The sequence below is a fragment of the Equus asinus genome, chromosome 16 (assembly GCF_041296235.1).
Source record: "Equus asinus isolate D_3611 breed Donkey chromosome 16, EquAss-T2T_v2, whole genome shotgun sequence".
Classification (NCBI taxonomy): Eukaryota; Metazoa; Chordata; class Mammalia; order Perissodactyla; family Equidae; genus Equus; species Equus asinus.
The window spans coordinates 50,573,287-50,592,194 of NC_091805.1; the positions used below are offsets into that span (position 1 = coordinate 50,573,287).

Sequence of the window (18,908 nt, forward strand, 5' to 3'; positions counted from 1 at the left end):
TGCAAATCGTATATGCAACAAGGGGTTAATTTCCAAAATATATAAAGAACTCATACAATTCAACAACAACAACAAAAACAACCCGATTGAAAAGTGGGCAGAAGATATGAACAGACACTTTTCCAAAGAAGATATACAGGTGGCCAACAGGCACATGAAAAGATGTTCAACATCACGAATCATTAGGGAAAGGCAAATCAAAACCACAGTGAGATATCACCTTACACCTGTCTGAATGGCTATAATTAACCATTATAATTATAATTATAATTATATAATTATAATTAAGAAATAACAAGGGTTGCACAGGATGTGGAGAAAAGGGAATTCTCATACACTGCTGGTTGGAATGCAAACTGGTGCAGCCATTATGGAAAATAGTACAGAGATTTCTCAAAAAATTAAAAATAGAAATACCATATAATCCAGCTATCCCATTTGGATCAATATTGAGTATTTATCCAAAGAAGATGAAATCAACAATTCAATGAGATTTATGTATCCCTATGTTCATTGCAGCATTATTCACAACAGCCAAGATATGGGAGCAACCCAAGTGCCCATCAATGGATGAATGGATAAAGAAAATGTGGTATATATATATATGTGTGTGTGTGTGTGTGTGTGTGTGTGTATACACATACATACAGTGGAATACTACTCAGCCATAAAATAGACAAAATTGTCCCATTTGAATCAGCATGAATGGACTTTGAGGGTGCGATGTTAAGAAAAATAAGCTAGACAAGACAAACACCATATGCTTTCACTCATATGCAGAAGATAAAAAAAACACATAGATAAGGAGAACAGATTATTAGTTACCAGAGAGGAAGGGGGTGGGGAGAGGTAAAAAGGGGTAAAGGGGCACATATGTATGGATAAAAACTAGACTATTGGTGGTGAACATAATGCAGTCATATAGAAACTGATATATAATAATGTACACTTGCAATTTACACAATATTATAAGCCAATATCACCTCAATAAAGTCATTTTTTTAAAATCTGTAACAAGAGACAAAGAAGGGCACATTATGCATGATAAAAGGAAAAATCCAACAAGAGCACATAACACTTGTAAATATCTATGTGCCCGACATAGAAGCACCTAAATACATAAAGCAATTATTAACAGACATAAAAGGAGAAATTGACAGTAACACAGTAACAGCAGGGGACTTTGACACTCCACTTAGATTAGTGGATAGATCATCCAAAACAAGTCTTCATAAATTTAAGGAGATTGAAATAATACCAAGCATCTTTTCTGACTACAACAGTATGAAACTAAAAATCAACTACAAGAAGAAAACCAGAAAAGCCACAAACATGTGGAGATTAAACACAATGCTATTGAACAACTATTGGGTCCATGAAGAAATCAAAGGAGAAATCAAAAAGTATCTGGAGACAAATGAAAATGAAAAATGACATATCAAAATTTATGGGATACAGCAAAAGTAGTACTAAGAGGGAAGTTTACAGCAATACAGGCCTACCTCAAAAAACAAGAAAAATCTCAAACAAACAATTCAACAATACACCTAAAGCAACTAGAAAGGAAGAACAAACAAAGCCCAGAATCAGTAGAAGGAAAGAAACAATAAAAATCAGTGTGGAAATAAATGAAATAGAGACTAAAAGAACCACAGAAAAAAATGAATGAACTAAGAGCTGGTTCTTTGAAAAGATAAACAAAATTGACAAACCTTTAGCTAGACCCACCAAGAAAAAAAGAGAGAAGGCTCAAACCAATAAAATTAGAAGTGAAAGAGGAGAAATTACCATGGACACCACAGAAATACAAAAGATTATGAGAGAATACTATAAAAAGCTCCACACCAACAAATTGGATAATCTGGAAGAATGGATAAATTCTTAGAATCATACAACCTTCCAAAACTGAATCAAGGAAAAATAGAGAATCTGAATAGACCGATCACTAGTAAGGAGATCAAAAGAGTAGTCAAAAACTTCCCAAAAAATAGAAGTCCAGGACCAGACAGCTTCCCCAGTGAGTTCTAGCAAACATTCAAAGGAGATTTAATACCTATCCTTCACAAACTCTTGCAAAAAACTGAAGAGGAGAGGATGCTTCCTAACTCATTCTACAAGGTCAACACTACCTTAATACCAAAACCAGACAAGGAAAACACAAAAAAAGACAATTACAGGCCAATATCACTGATGAACATAAATGCAAAAATCATCAACAAAATACTAGCAAATCAAATACAACAATACATTAAAAGGATCATACACCATGACCAAGTGAGATTTTTTTTCCAGAGATGCGGGAATGGCTCAACATTTACAAATCAATCAATGTGATACACCACACTAACAAAATGAAGAATAAAAATCACATGATCATCGCAATAGATGCAGAGAAAGTATTCGACAAGATACAGCATTCATTTATGATAAAGAAAAAACACTCTGAGCAAAATGGGTACAAAAGGAAAGTACCTCAACATAATAAAGCCCACATATGACAAACCCACAGTTAACATCATACTGAATGGTGAAAAACTGAAAGCTATTCCTCTAAGATCAGGAACAAGACAAGGATGCCCACACTCACCACTGTTATTCAATATAGTATTCGAAGTCGTAGCCAGAACAATTAGTCAGGCAAAAAAAAGAAAAAAAGGGATCAAAATTGGAAAGGAAGAAGGAAAAGTGTCACTATTTGCAGATGACATGATTTTACACATAGAAAACCCTAAAGAATCAACCAAAAAACTGTTAGAAATAATTAATGAATACAGTAAAGTTGCAGGATACAAAATCAATGTACAAAAATCAGTTGTGTTTCTATACACCAACAATGAAACAGCAGAAAGAAATTAAGAATACAATCCCATTTACAATTGCAACAAAAGGAATAAAATACCCAGGAATAAATTTAACCAAAGAGGTGAAAGACTTGTACACTGAAAACTATAATACATCGTTGAGAGAAATTGAAGAAGACATAAAGAAATGTACAGATATTCTGTGCTCATGGATTTGAAGAATTGACACAGTTAAAATGTCCACACTTCCCAAAGCAATCTACATATTTGTCAATGTAAATAACCAGTAATCAATCTATAGATCAAAACTGGGCTGAGTTTAATATATGAGCCAATCCTGAGGACCATCTCCTGGGATAGCATCTTCCCCCAGGGAAGGAAACACTCCAGATAAGTGAGATGTACAGTGTGGTTATATACCATTTTGGAACAAGGAACATACATCAGATATGACAGGAATACTTTTTTTTTCTTTTAGCTGCAATCACAAGATATTTGCCATGTGCAGCAGGTCACAAGATGTACACAGCAGGTCAATCTGACCCTGGTGTTTAGGAAGGAGTGCTTATCTGTAAAGAAATGCTGATGTGGGTGGAGGCATTCATCCCTATGGTTAAAGGCAGTATTCCTTGCTTTGGTATACTGTAAGCATTTAAAGCAGATGTACATTGCATGCTTGAAAGACCACGTCAGGCCATTCTGGAAAAGCAAGGCCAAGCCAAATCAGTTTTAAACCAACATGGCTTCCTCACAATTAACTTTTCTTATTGCTTTTCATTTATCCCATCAGATTCAATGCAGTTTCTAACAAAATCCCAATGACTTTTTTCATGGAAATAGAACAAAGAATCCTAAAATTTACGTGGAACAACAAAAGACCCTGAATAGCCAAAACAATCCTGAGAAAAATGAACAAAGTTGAGGTATCACACTCTCTGACTTCAAATTATACACCAAGCTATAGTAACCAAAACAGCATGACGCTGACAGAAAAACAGATACACACATCAATGGAACAGAATCGAGAGCCCAGAAATAAACCCACACATCTATGGACAGTTAATTTTCAGCAAGGGAGAAAGGAAAGTCTCTCCAATAAATGGTATCAGAAAAACCGGACAGCCACAAGCAAAAGAATGAAAGTAAACCAATATCTTACACCATACACAAAAATTAACTCAAAATGGATTAAAGACTTGAATGTAAGACCTGAAATCATAAAACTCCGAGAAGAAAATATAAGCAGTATGCTCTTCAACATCAGTTCTTAGTAGTATCTTTTTGAATACCATGTCTCCCCAGGCAAGGGAAACAAAAGAAAAAATAAACCAATGGGACTATATCAAACTAAAAACTTCTGCAAGGCAAAGAAAGCCATCAACAAAACGAAAAGACAACTTGGTGATTGGGAGAAGATACTTGTAAATCGTATGTCCTATAAGAGGTTAATATCCAAATATATAAAGAACTCATACAACTCAACAACAAAAACACACAAACAACCAGATCAAAAAATGGGCAGAAGATATGAACAGACATTTTTCCAAAGAAGATATACAGATGGCCAACAAGCACATGAAAAAATGTTCAACATCACTAATTATTAGGGAAATGCAAATCAAAACTACAGTGAGATATCACCTTACACCTGTCTGAATAGCTAGAATTAACAAGACAAGAAATAACAAGGGTTGGACAGGATGTGGAGAAAAGGGAACTCTCATACTCTGTTGATGGGAAAGCAAACTGGTGCAGCCACTATGGAAAACAGTATAGAGATTTCTCAAAAAATTAAAAATAGAAATACCATATGATTCAGCTATCCCACTACTGGGCATTTTATCCAAAGATGAAATCAACAATTCAAAGAGATTTATATATCCCTGTGTTCATCACAACATCATTCACAATAGCCAAGATGTAGAAGCAACCCAAGTGCCCATCAACAGATGAATGGATAAAGAAGAAGTGGTATATATATATACACACATACACAGTGGAATACTACTCAGCTATAAAAAAGACAAAATCGTCCCATTTGCAACAACATGGACGGACCTGTTGGGGTATTATGCTAAGCGACGTAAGTCAGATGAAGAAACACAAATGCCATATGATTTCACTCATATGTGGAAAATTAAAAAAAGCAAACAACAAACACAAACACATAGACATAGAGAGTAGATTAGCAGTTACCAGAGGGGAAGGGGGGGAAGGAGGAGGGCAAAAAGAGTAAAAGGGCACATGTGTACAATGACAAATGATAATTAGTCTTTGGGTGGTGAACACGATGTAGTCTACACAGAAATCGAAATATACTGATGTAAACCTGAAATTTATATAATGTTATAAGCCAATGCTACCTAGATAAGTAATAATAATAAATAAGACAATATAATGACCACAACAACAAACTCTTGACCCCACTGGCTTTCACATCTTTTTATTGAGATTTCATGGCACAACTTCTTGGACAGGTTTTTTTGTAGTCACTCTTCACTTCTTTTCATCTGTTCCTCGATGCATTCCAGTTGGACTTGCAACCCAACTTTCCATGGAAATCGCTCTTACCAAGTTATTTATGAACTTGATGTTGCCCAAACCTGTGGTCAACTATTTTCTTCATTGCATTTGATGCCTCAGCAACACCCAACACAGCTGACCACATCTTCCTTCTTGAAATACTTTCTCTGCTTGACTTTCATAATGCCATACTCTCCACCTGCCTCACACCACTCCTGCTCAGTCTCCTTAGCTGGCTCCTCCTCCTCGGTGCAACCTCTAAATGTTGTTATGTTTGTCCCAGTATTCAGTCCCAAGGCTTTTCTTTTATTCCTGAATACTCTCTCCCTATAGAATACTCTCTCCCTATAGAATTTAAAAATTATTGTATACTTCTGTTTCCCAAATCTACCTCTCTAGGACTGTGGCACAAGAAGCATAATCATCCTAAAGTGACCCAAGAGTTTAACAAGGTAGCCAAGAAGGGGGATCCCTTCTCTTCAGGATGAGGGACTATACCCTGAATAGCTCCCTGTGGAATCAGTGGCTTTCTCCCCCAAAGGGAGGGAAACACTTCCCATGAGCCCCACAGACTCCAGGTGCTGGGCAACTGACTTTCCCATACAACTCTTGTAGACAGCTGGCACTCCAAATCCAGACTGTCTGGCACCAACAGCATGTGAGCTCCTCCATTGATAAAGCTGCTTTCTTGTGCTTACATGATACAAAAATAGAATAAAGGAGGCTCGTGTCCCTATACTGGAATGCAGACACACACTTTGGGCCCAGCAATTTCCCGACTGCTTATGCATCGGTGGAGGATGGAAGGATGGGAAAATCACACTTTCTATTTTTTGGCCGACCCTTGGCCTTTGTGTGATTTCCTAACAGCATCTTATTTAACATGCTGTATCGTATGGAGCAATTCTTCCCAAACTCTGATGCCAACTGGCAGTGACCCAGATGAGTTCTGCCTGACATAACACGCCCTGACCTTCCCTGAGCACGTAGACAATCCAATTGTTACAGCACCATTTGTTTGAAAGATTATCCTTTTCTCCCACTGAATTTACTTGGCACCTTTGTCAAAATCAATTGACTGTATAAATTTAGACCATTAACTCACACCACATGCAAAAATTCCCTCAAAATGGATCATAGACCTAAATGTAAGTGCCAAAATTATACAGCTCTTAGAAGAAAACACAGGTGAAAATCTTCACAACCTTGGGTTAGACAAAAACAGAAATGCTAGATGAAAAAAAATTGAAAACCTCAGACTCCATCAAAATTAAAAATGTTTGTGCTTAAAAGACGTTATTAAGAAAATGGAAAGATAAGCCACAGACTGGGAAAAAATATTTTCAAATCATACATCTGTTAAAGCCACTCGAATCCAGAATATAAAGTACTCTGACAATTCAACAGTAAGATAAATAATGATTTAAAAATGGGGAAAAGATTTGTAAAGACACTTCACCTAAAAGGTATAGGTATAGGAATGTCCAATAAGCATTTGAAAAGATGTTCAGCATCATTAGTCCATTAGGGAAATTCAAATCAAAACTACAGTGAGACACCACTTCTTGCCCACTAGAATGGCTATAATAAAACGATGGACAATAGCAAGTGGAGGATGTGAAGAACAATGTTGAAAAACTGAAACATTCACTCATTACTGGTGGAAAACACAGCCACTTTGGAAGTGTTCGGCAGCTTCTTAAGTCAAAGAGAAATTTACCATGTGACCCAGCAATTTTTCTCCTAGCTCTATACCCAAGAGAAATGAAAACATATGTCCACACAAACACTTGCATATGAATATTCATACCAGCTTTATCCATAATAGTCCCAAAAATAGAAACACTCAACTACCCATGAATTGCTGAATGAATAAAAAAAATATGATATATTCAGACAATGGAATAGTATTCAGCACCTAAAAGGAGTGAAATACTGATACATGCTACAACATAGATGAACCTCAAAGGTATATTATGCTAAATAAAAGAAGCCAGATGCAAAAGACCATATGTTGTGTGACTCCATTTATATGACATCAAGAAAAGGCAAATCTACAGAGTCAGATGGTCAACTAGAGGTTGCCTAGAGCTTGGGAGTGGGAATGAGGAGCGGCTGCTAATGGGCAGGAGAGATCTTTTGGGGGTGATAGAAATGTTCCAAAACAGGATTGTGGTGATGGTTACACAAGTCCATAATTTTACTTAAAATAGTTGAATTATACTGTCAACAAAAATAATCCATAACCAATCTATAAATGAAAATTTGGGCGAGTTTATTCTGAGCTTAAATCTGAGGATTATAACCCGGGAGAGTCTTTCCACAAAGGAACAGAGCACTCCAAAGAAGTGGGGGTATACAGGATGGTTATATACCCTCAAAGAGTATGTTTCACATACGATTGAAATGTCCCTTTTACAATAGTCACGAGGCTGCTCTGTCAGCACAGCGGATTGATGGAAACAGCAGGTAGGTCTGCTGCCTCGGTGAACACAGCAGGGTGGCAGTCTGTTGTCTCCAGCTGAGTGGTCACAGGTGAGCGCCGCAATCGGTTCCCAGCCTAAAGAAAGATGCTTAATCTTTAAGGAGACGCCAACGTTGGGAGGGGGAGAGAAGTTGCAGCTTTATCTCAAGGGCCTTTGCTCTTGCCGTAGGGAATCTCTAAAGCAGATATACAATGCATGCTCAACGGCCTCGGTCAGGCCCTTTTGGAAAGACAAGGTCAGGCCGAATTACGTTTACACCAAATGGCTTCCTCACATACTCCAATATATCCTATTACTTGCCATTTTTATCTGTCAATACACTTAAAATAAGTGAATTTTATGGCATGTAAGTGATATCTCAGTAAAACTGTTTAGAAATAAAAGAAAGGTGATATTGTGGCCCCCATCAGCCTTGCCCTTTCTTTTATTTCTCACTTTCCATAGAGTTTATATTTAGCAGCTTCACTCAGAGACTCTGAACTCCTATCCTAGCGGCTTTTTAACTGAAGGCAATTCCCACTCCCAGCAGCTGGGGGAATGAGTACTCCAGTCCTGAAAGGGCTGGGGGATGTGTGTGGCTCACGTAGAGCATCACTATAGCAGGCAAAGCTCTACGATGCACCTTGGTAGTGACAAATAAAAATGGCAAGTAATAGGATATATTGGAGTACATGAGGAAGCCATTTGGTGTAAACGTAATTCGGCCTGACCTTGTCTTTCCAAAAGGGCCTGACCGAGGCCGTTGAGCATGCATTGTATATCTGCTTTAGAGATTCCCTACGGCAAGAGCAAAGGCCCTTGAGATAAAGCTGCAACTTCTCTCCCCCTCCCAACGTTGGCGTCTCCTTAAAGATTAAGCATCTTTCTTTAGGCTGGGAACCGATTGCGGCGCTCACCTGTGACCACTCAGCTGGAGACAACAGACTGCCACCCTGCTGTGTTCACCGAGGCAGCAGACCTACCTGCTGTTTCCATCAATCCGCTGTGCTGACAGAGCAGCCTCGTGACTATTGTAAAAGGGACATTTCAATCGTATGTGAAACATACTCTTTGAGGGTATATAACCATCCTGTATACCCCCACTTCTTTGGAGTGCTCTGTTCCTTTGTGGAAAGACTCTCCCGGGTTATAATCCTCAGATTTAAGCTCAGAATAAACTCGCCCAAATTTTCATTTATAGATTGGTTATGGATTATTTTCATCCACAGTAGCCTCGGATAGGGCTCCACAGGTCTCAGCAAGACCAAAGGCCTGTAGGTAGTGCTGATAGCTTCAGAGAACAAGCTGCTACAACTCGGTGACCAAGGTCAACCTTTCCTAAGCAAGTGTGTTTGAGGCATTGGGAGTCAGGTCCCAAATGGGAAGTGGAGAATGTCCACAACATGGGGAGTGGGAGAGACACAGTAGGCTGTCAAACCCAATCTTTGTAGAGCACTGACTCCCAACAAGTGCAGAAAACGTTGTTTTCAAGTGCATGAGGCATTTTCAGCAAGATAGACCATATGCTGGACCACAAAACAAGTCTCAATAAATATCTAAGAATCAGAATCATATAGAGTATATACTCTGACCACAACAGTACTAAATTAGAAATCGATAACAATAAGATATCTAGAAAATCTCCAATTTTAGAAATTAAACAGCATACTTCTGAATAACTCATATCAAAGAAGAAATAACAAGGAAAGTTAGGAAAAATATTTTTACCTGAATGATGATAAAAATCCAATACATCAAAATTATTGGCTATAGCTGACACAGTGCTTAGAGGGAAATTTACAGCTTTAAATGGGTGTAGTTGAAAAGAGGAAAAGCACAAAATCAATTATCTAAGATTTGACCATAAGAACGTTGAAAAAGAAGAGTAAATTAAACCCAAAGTAAATGAAAGGAAGCAAACAATTTTAAAAAACTAATGAAATAGAAAATAGACAATAGAGAAATATAACAGTAAGTTTTTCTGTACCCCATGCACATAACAATTTCAGATGGATTCTATATTTAAATACACATCCAGAACCATAAAGACTTTAGAAGAAAAAATTAGGAGAATATCTACGGGAATAAAAATCAGAAAGTAGTTGCTTCCATGGCAGATTGTGGGGCAGGGGTGGAAATTGACAGGGGGCAGGAAAGAACTTTCTGGAGTGAAGAAAATGTTCTATATCTTGTTTTGGGTGGTGGTTAAATGGGTGGCATAATTGCTAAGGTCCATTGAACTAAACATTTAAGATCTGGACATCTTAATGCTTGTAAATTACAATTCAATTTTTAAAAGTGGAGGAAAGACAGTGTCTTGAGGAACTTATAGCGGTGGTGTCTGGGCACCTCTGGGGCATAGGCTTCAGAAGCATCCACAGCCTCTTCAGTTCAGGCATCTGCCGCGAGTAGATTTGCAACCAAAACATGGGGTGAACACAAAGGCCTATAACAAGAGCCACTGTGGCCCACAACTACAGATCCCTACTCTCATTATTCAGGCCATAGAACTAGGTGGTTATCACTAGACAGCTTCCCTGAAGGAACCCAGAGTTCTCCAGGGGGAAACGGAAACTGAGGTTCTGGATACATTGGGTTGGTAAGATAGTCACTTCCTAAAAATCTTAATCACTCGAGCTGCCACCATTATCAATTTCTAAACTTTGCAAGATGGCAGCAATGTTTCAAACGACTCTGAGAGAGGAGACAACGGGCTAAAGTGGATTTTCCCCCCCAGATGTATTTACTACACAAGGCGAAAATTCACATTGCATTGGGAGATTTCTCCTGGTCTAGTTTAAGTTCACAGATTGTGGATCCCAGACAGCTAGCACCAACTGCCTGGTGTCCTATAGAGGCTAGAACCAAGAGTCTTTATTCACACTGTGACCTTGAAGCTCACTTTCTTGTCCCGTGCCTCAGAAGAATGAGAGATATAAGCTAAAGCTTACCATTTTTCTTGGGGGGAGGAATGCTGGAGGAGGAGCGAGGGTGGAGGTGAAGAGGCTGAGTCAGAAGGACAATACATAAAGCTCCAGTTCTGCCTTTGGGAGATAAGGAGACCAGAACCCAGGCTCTTTCATCTGGCTTTTGGCACTCTAACAGGTTAGAGCTTCTGCTCCGGGGCAGTGACATGGGATTTTTGCAAAAATGTAGCGAAGGGAAGAAAATGAGTTTTTGTGAGCCTGAACTACTTGATCTCTCTTTTTAGCTCTCTCCAGGGTCACTCTCTAATCCAATATGCTCGCCTGCGTTTTCTGGTTCCTGGCGAGCATTTCTTGTTACTCAGGTTTACCCATGGCTGGGTGGAGCTGCCTTGTGACGGGAGCAGGAGGCTTTCTGGGTCAGAGGATTGTCCGCTTGCTGGTGGAGGAGAAGGAGGTACAGGAGATCAGAGCACTGGACAAAGTCTTCAGACCGGAATTGCGGGAAGAATTTTCCAGTAAGTGAACTCGAGTCATGGGTGTGTGGCTCCATCTTAAACCCTGCATAGGTGTGGTTGTGATGGGGTGGGGGTGGTTCTTGTCTAGGGGATTAGAGAAAGTTGTAGCCAAATCAAAGCTAATCCCATGTCCAAAGTCATCAGAAAGGAAATCACAGATGGTGGGTATAAAAGACACTGAGTAGGTGTCAGGAGATTAGATTCTGGCCCTGATCCAGAACTAGAGAGGGTGACCATAGGCCAGCTACTTCAGCCTATAGGTCTCTTTTGTTCTCATCTAGAAAATCACATATAGGTTCTCTCCTTTGTCAACAACTCTTTAATGTTCAGAAGATTTTTGACTTGGCAATTACTGTGCAACATTTGCAAAGGACAAGCAAATGCCATTAGCCTGGAGACCCCACCAGCAGGTCCCCGCTGCTCTTGATGGTCTTGGTCTTTTCACAGCTTCAGTTAGCATCTCCAGTGAAGGTGAAACAAAACGAAGTGAAGGTGAAGCTGAACGTGTGTGTGTGTGTGTGTGTGTGCGAGAGAGAGAGAGAGAGAATCAGAGATAGTGAGAAAAAATAAGAGAGAGAATTAGAGGGAAAGAGAAAATCGGAGACAGAAAGAGTGAGAAAGAAAGCATTAGAGGAAGAGAGAGGGAGAGAATGAGACAGAGGGAGGGGAAACTGGAGAGGGTGCATGAGTGTACAGGGCAGGAGCCAGAGACCGAGAGAGGCAGCATGAGCGGGGACATGCCTCAAGTGGAGTCCCTGTACATCTCTTTTTACCATTTGTCTCTGCTCCTCATCACCAAAAGGAAAGTGACTGCGGAATTTACTGTAGCAGCTCATTGTGCTTTTCCCAGATTGCTGCCCCAGTGCAAATGCAAAAGCTGGATTGATGGTGTATTTTCCAACTTGTTTCACCCCCAGATCCTCAAAATAACCCTGTGAGGAAGGTAGGAAAGGGGTCCCACCCACTGGGACATGAGGCAATCGGGATCCACATAGGTAAAGTGACTTGCCGAGGCCCTCCGATTAATGGGTAGCAGAGCCCAGAACACAGCCCCATCACAGAGGCCCTGATCCCATGGCCCTAGGGCTGACTCTTGGCAAAGTGAATCTTCAATCTCTCCCATTTCTCCCCTGTGTGCCTCCAAACCAATTCCCTGTCCCCCTCCTCAGCCCTGGTGGACTGGGTATCTACAGGCAAGCCATGGCTGCCCAGAAGTCCCCCCCCTCCCCACACAGAAGGCCCCCACCTGCTCTCTGGACCTCCTCCATTGCTCTGCTCTTTTTTCCTCTTCTCTGACCTCTTCAAACATCCTATTTTCTCTAACCTCTGCTTCAAGAGTGTCTCTGATAAACAAATTCACAAATGATCAGCATCAACTCTTTCAATCCTTCCCTTCCAGCCATATTTGCAATCTGACAGCTGACGCCCAGAAAGGGAAATGCTCAACCTACAGGAACAGTTCCCCAATGTGACAAGTCAGGCGATGTCATGGAAGGGTAGAACCCTCTGTAAAGAACATCATAGAGAATCCTGACAGCGTTCTTTCTGTGCCTAGCACTGTGCTAAGTGTTTTACACGTGCTGCCTCATTTGCTCCGCATAACAACCCTATGGGACAGGTGACATTATCCTCCTTTCTTTAAAGATGAAAATACAGGCTCTAAGAGGCTGTCTTAGTTCATTCAGGCTGCTATAACAAAATACCACAGGCCAGGTAGCCTAAAGACATCGGAAATTCATTTCTCACCGTTCTGGAGTCTGGAAGTCCAAATTCAAGGCAGGGTCATGGGCTGCTGAAAGTGCTCTTCCTGATTCATAGCCTGCACCTTCACGCTGCATCCTCACACGGTGGAAGGGGCGAGGGACCTACCCTTGCAGAAGCTAATTCACTTGTTCGAGGTCCCACAGCTGGAAAATGGCAAAGCTGGATTTGAACCCAGGCAGTCTAGCTGCAGCATCTGTCCTCTTAACTACTAGTTTGTCTAGAAGCTTCTCTCTGGACCTCCCTCCAACCCACATCACATAAGCACCTGCATATTCAGGATAGGCAAAACACTTGCCAAGTCCACAGAGCCTTAGGAGAAGGAGAGAGTGTGGCTCCACCACTGAGGCATCCATAGTGCCCCCTGCTGGTTTCTCTGCATCCCTGCAGACGAATGGAGTAAGTCCTTTTCTTGGCTTTGGACTTCTCCCCTCTGGACATATCAATTCCTTTGAGCCATTCTGTCTGAAGTTAGCAGCAAAGGAGAGGCAAAGGAAGAGAGGGAGGAGGGCAGACACAATCAGAGAAAATTCTACTCTCCTGCTGATTCCCAGCTGCTTCTCCCCTGCCTTTCTCCCACTTCAGGGCCTTCTTGGAGTTGTCTGACAGCAGGAAGAGACTGGGGGCAGAGCAAACTTGGCAGAGGCTTAAGGAGAGCAGATGGTTGCTTCCAAGTTGTAACCCAGGAAGGAAATTCTCCAGCCTTGAATTTTTCACTCTGAGTTCCCCTCTCACTGTTCTCTGGCCTCCATTGCCAATTTCGGTTGAGTTGACTTATTCTTCCTCTGCCTCAGAAGAGTGCCAGTCCTGCATCTGGGTGACAGGGGAGTGTGAGCAAGGCTTAAAGGCAGGCGCAGGCCTGAATCTACGCTAGAAATGTGACTTAGATCTGCCCCTTAACTTCTCTGAGCCTCAGTTTCCTTGCCTGTAAAATGGAAATCAGAATACCCATCTCACGAGATACCATGAAAGGAAATCAGAAATCCATGAAGGTTGAGCACAAAGTACAAAGCACAAAATAAGTGTAGGGTGTTTATCCAAACTGCACATAGCACAGCTTTTATTCCATGAGCTAATCTGAGGTGATGAACTTACAGGCAGTGCCACTTCCCATGGACTTCAAAGGAGCCGAAGACCCTGAGGCTGTATCCGCTGCCCTTGGCTACATGGCCAGAATGTCAGGTCCTAGGTGGCTGACTCATTTTCAGCGCTGATATCTGCTTTTGATTATTTCTAATCAGAGTTTTTCAGTTAAATCCATCATTTGGCCCCATTCTAAATTCCCTGTTAATGGCTCCACTATCCTCCTGATCACCCAAGTGAAAAACTCGGGCTGACAGTGACTCTTCTGTGTCCTCTCAGCCCACCTCCAATAAGAACCAGGACCTGTCAAGGGAAGGTCTGAAAAGTCGAACCTTGTGTATCTCTCCCCTTCTCTGCTTCCACTGCGGAAACCTTGGTTCTGGTCCTCCTCGTCTGAACTTTGGCACAGGCATTCTGATTAATCTCCTTGCTTTCTATTATATCCCCCACACAAATCCATTTTATATACTGCGGCCAGGCTTATTCCAAACCCATACACGATTCCTCATTCGCTATAGAATCAAATTCAAATTCTTTCCTCTTATATCCACTCTCCACAATCACCCTACTCTCCTTAATGAATTTTATGAACTTCCCATGAGTCTCTTTAACTGTTTTGTGTTCCAGGCTCACTTGACTCCTCACTGCTCCAATTCTGTTTTTGGAATGAGATGGGGTGGAAGCAGATGTTTGCTCTTCCCCTAAAAATGCTGTGCATTCCGATTTCTGCAGCTTTGTTTACCTGTTCCCTTCATGGAATGTGTCCCCGTGCCCAACCTTCCCCAAGCCTGCCTCTCCTTAGAGACCTGGGTAAAATGCCACCTTTATCAGGAAACTTTCAGATCCAGAAAGCCTTCCAATGACCTGACTCATGTTCACACAGAACTCCAGAGCAAGGTCAAGCTGACCGTGCTGGAGGGAGACATTCTGGATGAGCAGTTCCTGAAGAGAGCTTGCCAGGGCGCCTCGGCTGTCATTCACACCGCCTCTATCATCGACGTCACGAACCTCTTTAACCCACAGGTCACCATGAATGTCAATGTGGAAGGTACAGTATCCTGGGGAGCAGATGGAGTGAGGTGGGCAAAAGAGGATGGGAAACAGGATAAGGAAGGGGGAGAAACCCCTATCACTGAACACCTGCTGAGCTCTGCACCAAGTGCTTTTGCTTAGCAGTACAAACTAAGAGATTCAAGGCTGCCATCCTCAGTGTTTTAAACGGGGAGACTAGGGCTAAGAAGGGCGAAGCAACTTGATCAAGGTCCCAGGGGTAGAAGAGGGAGAGCTGGAATCTAAACCCACCCCTGTGGACTCCAAAGGTCATGGAAGCTCTTTCTACTGTGACTCCAGTCAAGCATTGACTAAATTCCAACCTCAAACTCTTGACATCCAACCACCTCCTGCCTCTCCTGGGTTGGAAGCAGACCTTACAGGTGCCTCCTTAGCCGTCATTTTAGCCCTTCTGTGTGACTCTAAGGTGGTTGTCACACAGTAAGGCCAAGAACTAAGAGCTCTGTGATATGAGGTGCCCCCAAGTCAGTTACAAGTGATGAGCCACAGCTCTGGGCCCGTTTCCTTCAGGCAGGACTCCCTAGACAGAATCGCCAAGGGTAATGAGAGCATCTAGAGCCTTCCTGCTCACCTGAAAGAAGGATGCCTCTCGAGGATTCCTCTCAAAGCTGGTTCACAGTGGTCTGGCAGTACAGAATTATCCAGCACTTTCCTTCTCATAATACTCTCTTAACAATAATAGTTTCCCATTAACCATAATACCATTTCTTCAGCTCCACAGTGGGTCTACTATTAAAGAGTAGTTCCTGGCCAGGTGCCCAGAGTACACCCTCCTTAGATCCTCATCCCATAAATGCCTGGTGGCTCTTTCTGAATTGAGGCTTTCCAATCTACTTTAAATCTAGACACATTCACTCAAGGGATTAGCTTAAATCGTTTATTAGCTTGCCATGTAATCTCATCACTCCGATCCCTGGAGGCCAGTCTCCCCAGTACCACAGGACCCCAACCCCCAAGCCCATCTGTCTTCCTGCCCTGCTCTACAAAGTTAGTCTACTCAGAGACTCCTTTTCTAAAGCAGCTCATTGTTTTTGGGTTTACAGCCTAAAATAACACAATCTCAAAAAAGGCCCTTTTTGGGGCCGGCACTGTGGCTGAGTAGTTGAGTTCGCACGCTCTGCTTCGGCAGCCCAGGGTTTCACCAGTTCCGATCCTGGGGGCAGACATGGCACTGCTCATCAGGCCACGCTGAGGCGGCATCCCATATAGCACAGCCAGAAGGACCTACAACTATGTACTGGGGGGCTTTGGGGAAAAGAAGAAGAAGAAAAAAAGGCCCTTTCTGGTGTCTACTGAGCCACGCTAACACTGCCAGAAGGGCGCTAAGATTAACCAGTTTTTAGTTTTTAGTTCCTCTCTCATTATTCCTACTGTCCAAAGCTCCCAACAGCAGTGAATTTGAAAACCCTAAGAAGTGTTAGCAGCATCAGTTGACTAAAACCAGTATCACTCTCAGGTTTAGAAAATTCTTCACAACGATGGTCATTTTCCCCTCTGCAGGCAAATTAGCTCCAAATTTTCTCTGCCTCTAGATTTAATAAAAAATAAACAAAAAAACCATGAGGCTGTCTCTCCTGAAAATAAATTTCACAAAGATCTTAAAAGGGATTAAGAAATACAAGAAATAAAAAATAGTAATGAAGCTTTGCACGGGAAACTCCTTTCTTGTAGGGAAAGCACTCTGCATTACCTCTGTGAGCTAAAGTCCTAGCCAGCGAAGGTATTACCACCAGAGGGCGCATTCCTCTGCCCGGTTCTCTCAACACACAAGGCCAGGGCAGGGCTCTGGAATGCTAAGTAAGAGGAAGGTTTGTCCCCACTACTTTTCATACCTGAGTACATGGAGTCACAGCCAGAATTAGGAGTGCGCTTTGTAGAGAACATACAATCAGGAATGGAGTCTGGATCTCCAACTTCTCCCCATAACTCACCAATCATTTGCTCAGTGACTCTCAAACAAGGTCCTTGTGACAAAGTTTTATTGGTCCTCAAAAAAAGAGAAAAATACAAACAATTCAATGTACATTTAAGAGTGTATAACCTATATACAACTCTGTGTGCGTGTGTGTGTGTGTGTGTGTGTGTATGATATGAGTCATTCAACTGTCCTCTTTTATCTAAGGACTAGGACTGTCCTTATTCTGAGAGTATGGCCTCCTAAGTTTTTTATTTAAAATAATCTTTCTTTAATGAGCTGGTAGGGATGATAAATGATAATTTTTTAATGTCCTTACATGGCAAAATATAAAGTGGCAATCCTATGTCTTTTTCCAAAATTACAAGTATACACACAGGTCCATGAGTCCATCCAAAAGTCTAGAAATTCTTGCTCTCAAGAACCCAAATGTCAGTCTCTTTCCATTTTTGCATTTTTCCTATGGCTATAGCACAGTCAGATCTCAGCCAGAATGCATCCTGATCTGCAATAACCACCTCACTTGCAGGGATAGTGGGGGAAGACAAGGTCTGTGGGCATGGTTGGCCTTTTGGGTTATTTCCTGATACTGACGGTGTGCTCCCCTGGGCAGGTACCCAGCTCCTATTGGAGGCCTGTTCCCAGGCTAGCGTGCCAATCTTCATCTACACCAGCTCCGTAGCAGTGGCTGGGCCCAACTCCTACAGGGAGATCATCCAGAATGGCCATGAAGAAGCACATCTCGAAACAAAATGGTCCTCTCCATACCCATACAGCAAAAAGCTTGCTGAGAAGGCTGTGCTGGCAGCTAATGGGTTGCCTCTTAAAAATGGTGGCACCTTATACACTTGTGCCTTAAGGCCCATGTTTATCTATGGGGAAGGAAGCCCAACCCTTTATTACCTTATGCATGAGGGCCTGAACAACAATGGCATCCTGACACACAACTGCAAGTTCTCCAGAGCCAACCCAGTCTATGTTGGCAACATAGCCTGGGCCCACATTATGGCCTTGAGGGCCCTGAGGGACCCCAAGAAGGCCCCAAGCATCCAAGGACAGTTCTACTACATCTCAGATGACACACCTCCCCAAAGCTATGATGACTTAACTTACACTTTGAGCAAAAAGTGGGGCTTCTGCCTTGATTCCAGAATGAGACTTCCCATATTTCTGAAGTACTGGCTTGCCTTCCTGCTGGAAATAGTGAGCTTCCTGCTCAGTCCAATTTACAAATATCGACCTCCCTTCGACCGCCACCTAGTGACATGGCAAAACAGTGTTTTTACCTTCTCCTATAAGAAAGCTCAGCGAGATATGGGATATGAGCCGCTCTTCAGCTGGGAGGAAGCCAAGAAGAGAACCACTGAGTGGATCGACGCCCTGGTAGAACCGCACCAGGAGGCCCTGAAAACAAAGACTCTCTGATCTACAGGTGACATGGATGCGGATGTTAGGAGATGTCTGCTAGACTCTCCCCTTCCGTCTTCAAACAGCAAATACCATGAGCACGAGCCCAGATCCTACTGCCTCTCTTTCACAAGATGCCCACGTTATCATCTTCCTCTTGCCACTAGAAACTTTCCCAGTCACTCGCGCAGCCAGAATCTTCTGCCCTACCCACCTTCCAGAGGACAGACAAGATGATGTGCTGCAGCTGTTGGCACCAAAGTCTTAGTTGCTGATTCTGAGCTCTTCAGGCCTCTTTTAACTTAGAGTTTTGCCTGTTAGTTCCCGTTCCTTTGTTAAATGCAAAAGCATTTCCTATCTTTTAAAAATTCCTATTACTTCAGACAGCTCAATGAAAAGAATAATAAATGTTTTACTGACTAACTGCCTAATCTGGAGGA

The 18,908-nt window shown here is 42.0% G+C and overlaps 1 protein-coding gene and 1 long non-coding RNA gene across 3 annotated transcripts in view; one reads left to right on the plus strand and one right to left on the minus strand.

The window, feature by feature from the left end:
* LOC106835308 (uncharacterized) overlaps positions 1-13,807 on the minus strand; it is an 84,094-nt gene extending 70,287 nt beyond the window's left edge. Inside the window, exon 1 of the long non-coding RNA XR_011494943.1 lies at positions 12,978-13,807. This is a non-coding gene — a long non-coding RNA (uncharacterized lncRNA). The remainder of the gene's footprint in view (positions 1-12,977) is intronic.
* HSD3B2 (hydroxy-delta-5-steroid dehydrogenase, 3 beta- and steroid delta-isomerase 2) lies at positions 10,640-18,899 on the plus strand. Of its 2 annotated transcripts, XM_070487150.1 has the most exons (4): positions 10,640-10,894; positions 11,079-11,231; positions 14,959-15,123; positions 17,675-18,899. In XM_070487150.1, the coding sequence occupies exons 2-4, from the start codon at positions 11,087-11,089 to the stop codon at positions 18,484-18,486; spliced, it is 1,122 nt and encodes a 373-aa protein (XP_070343251.1). In that variant the 5' UTR covers positions 10,640-10,894; positions 11,079-11,086; the 3' UTR covers positions 18,487-18,899. The 2 variants fall into 2 exon arrangements, with proteins under 2 accessions (XP_070343251.1, XP_044605027.1); XM_044749092.2 differs by lacking the exon at positions 10,640-10,894 and having other exon boundaries at positions 10,896-11,231.
* Positions 18,900-18,908: the final 9 nt, after the last annotated feature.

Excerpts from the sequence above, each read along its gene's own strand:
- HSD3B2 (XM_044749092.2), top strand. The coding sequence starts at position 11,030 with ATGCTCGCCTGCGTTTTCTGGTTCCTGGCGAGCATTTCTTGTTACTCA. Across the intron at positions 11,232-14,958 it reads ATTGCGGGAAGAATTTTCCA|AACTCCAGAGCAAGGTCAAG; the intron begins GTAAGTGAACTC and ends ATGTTCACACAG. Across the intron at positions 15,124-17,674 it reads CATGAATGTCAATGTGGAAG|GTACCCAGCTCCTATTGGAG; the intron begins GTACAGTATCCT and ends TCCCCTGGGCAG.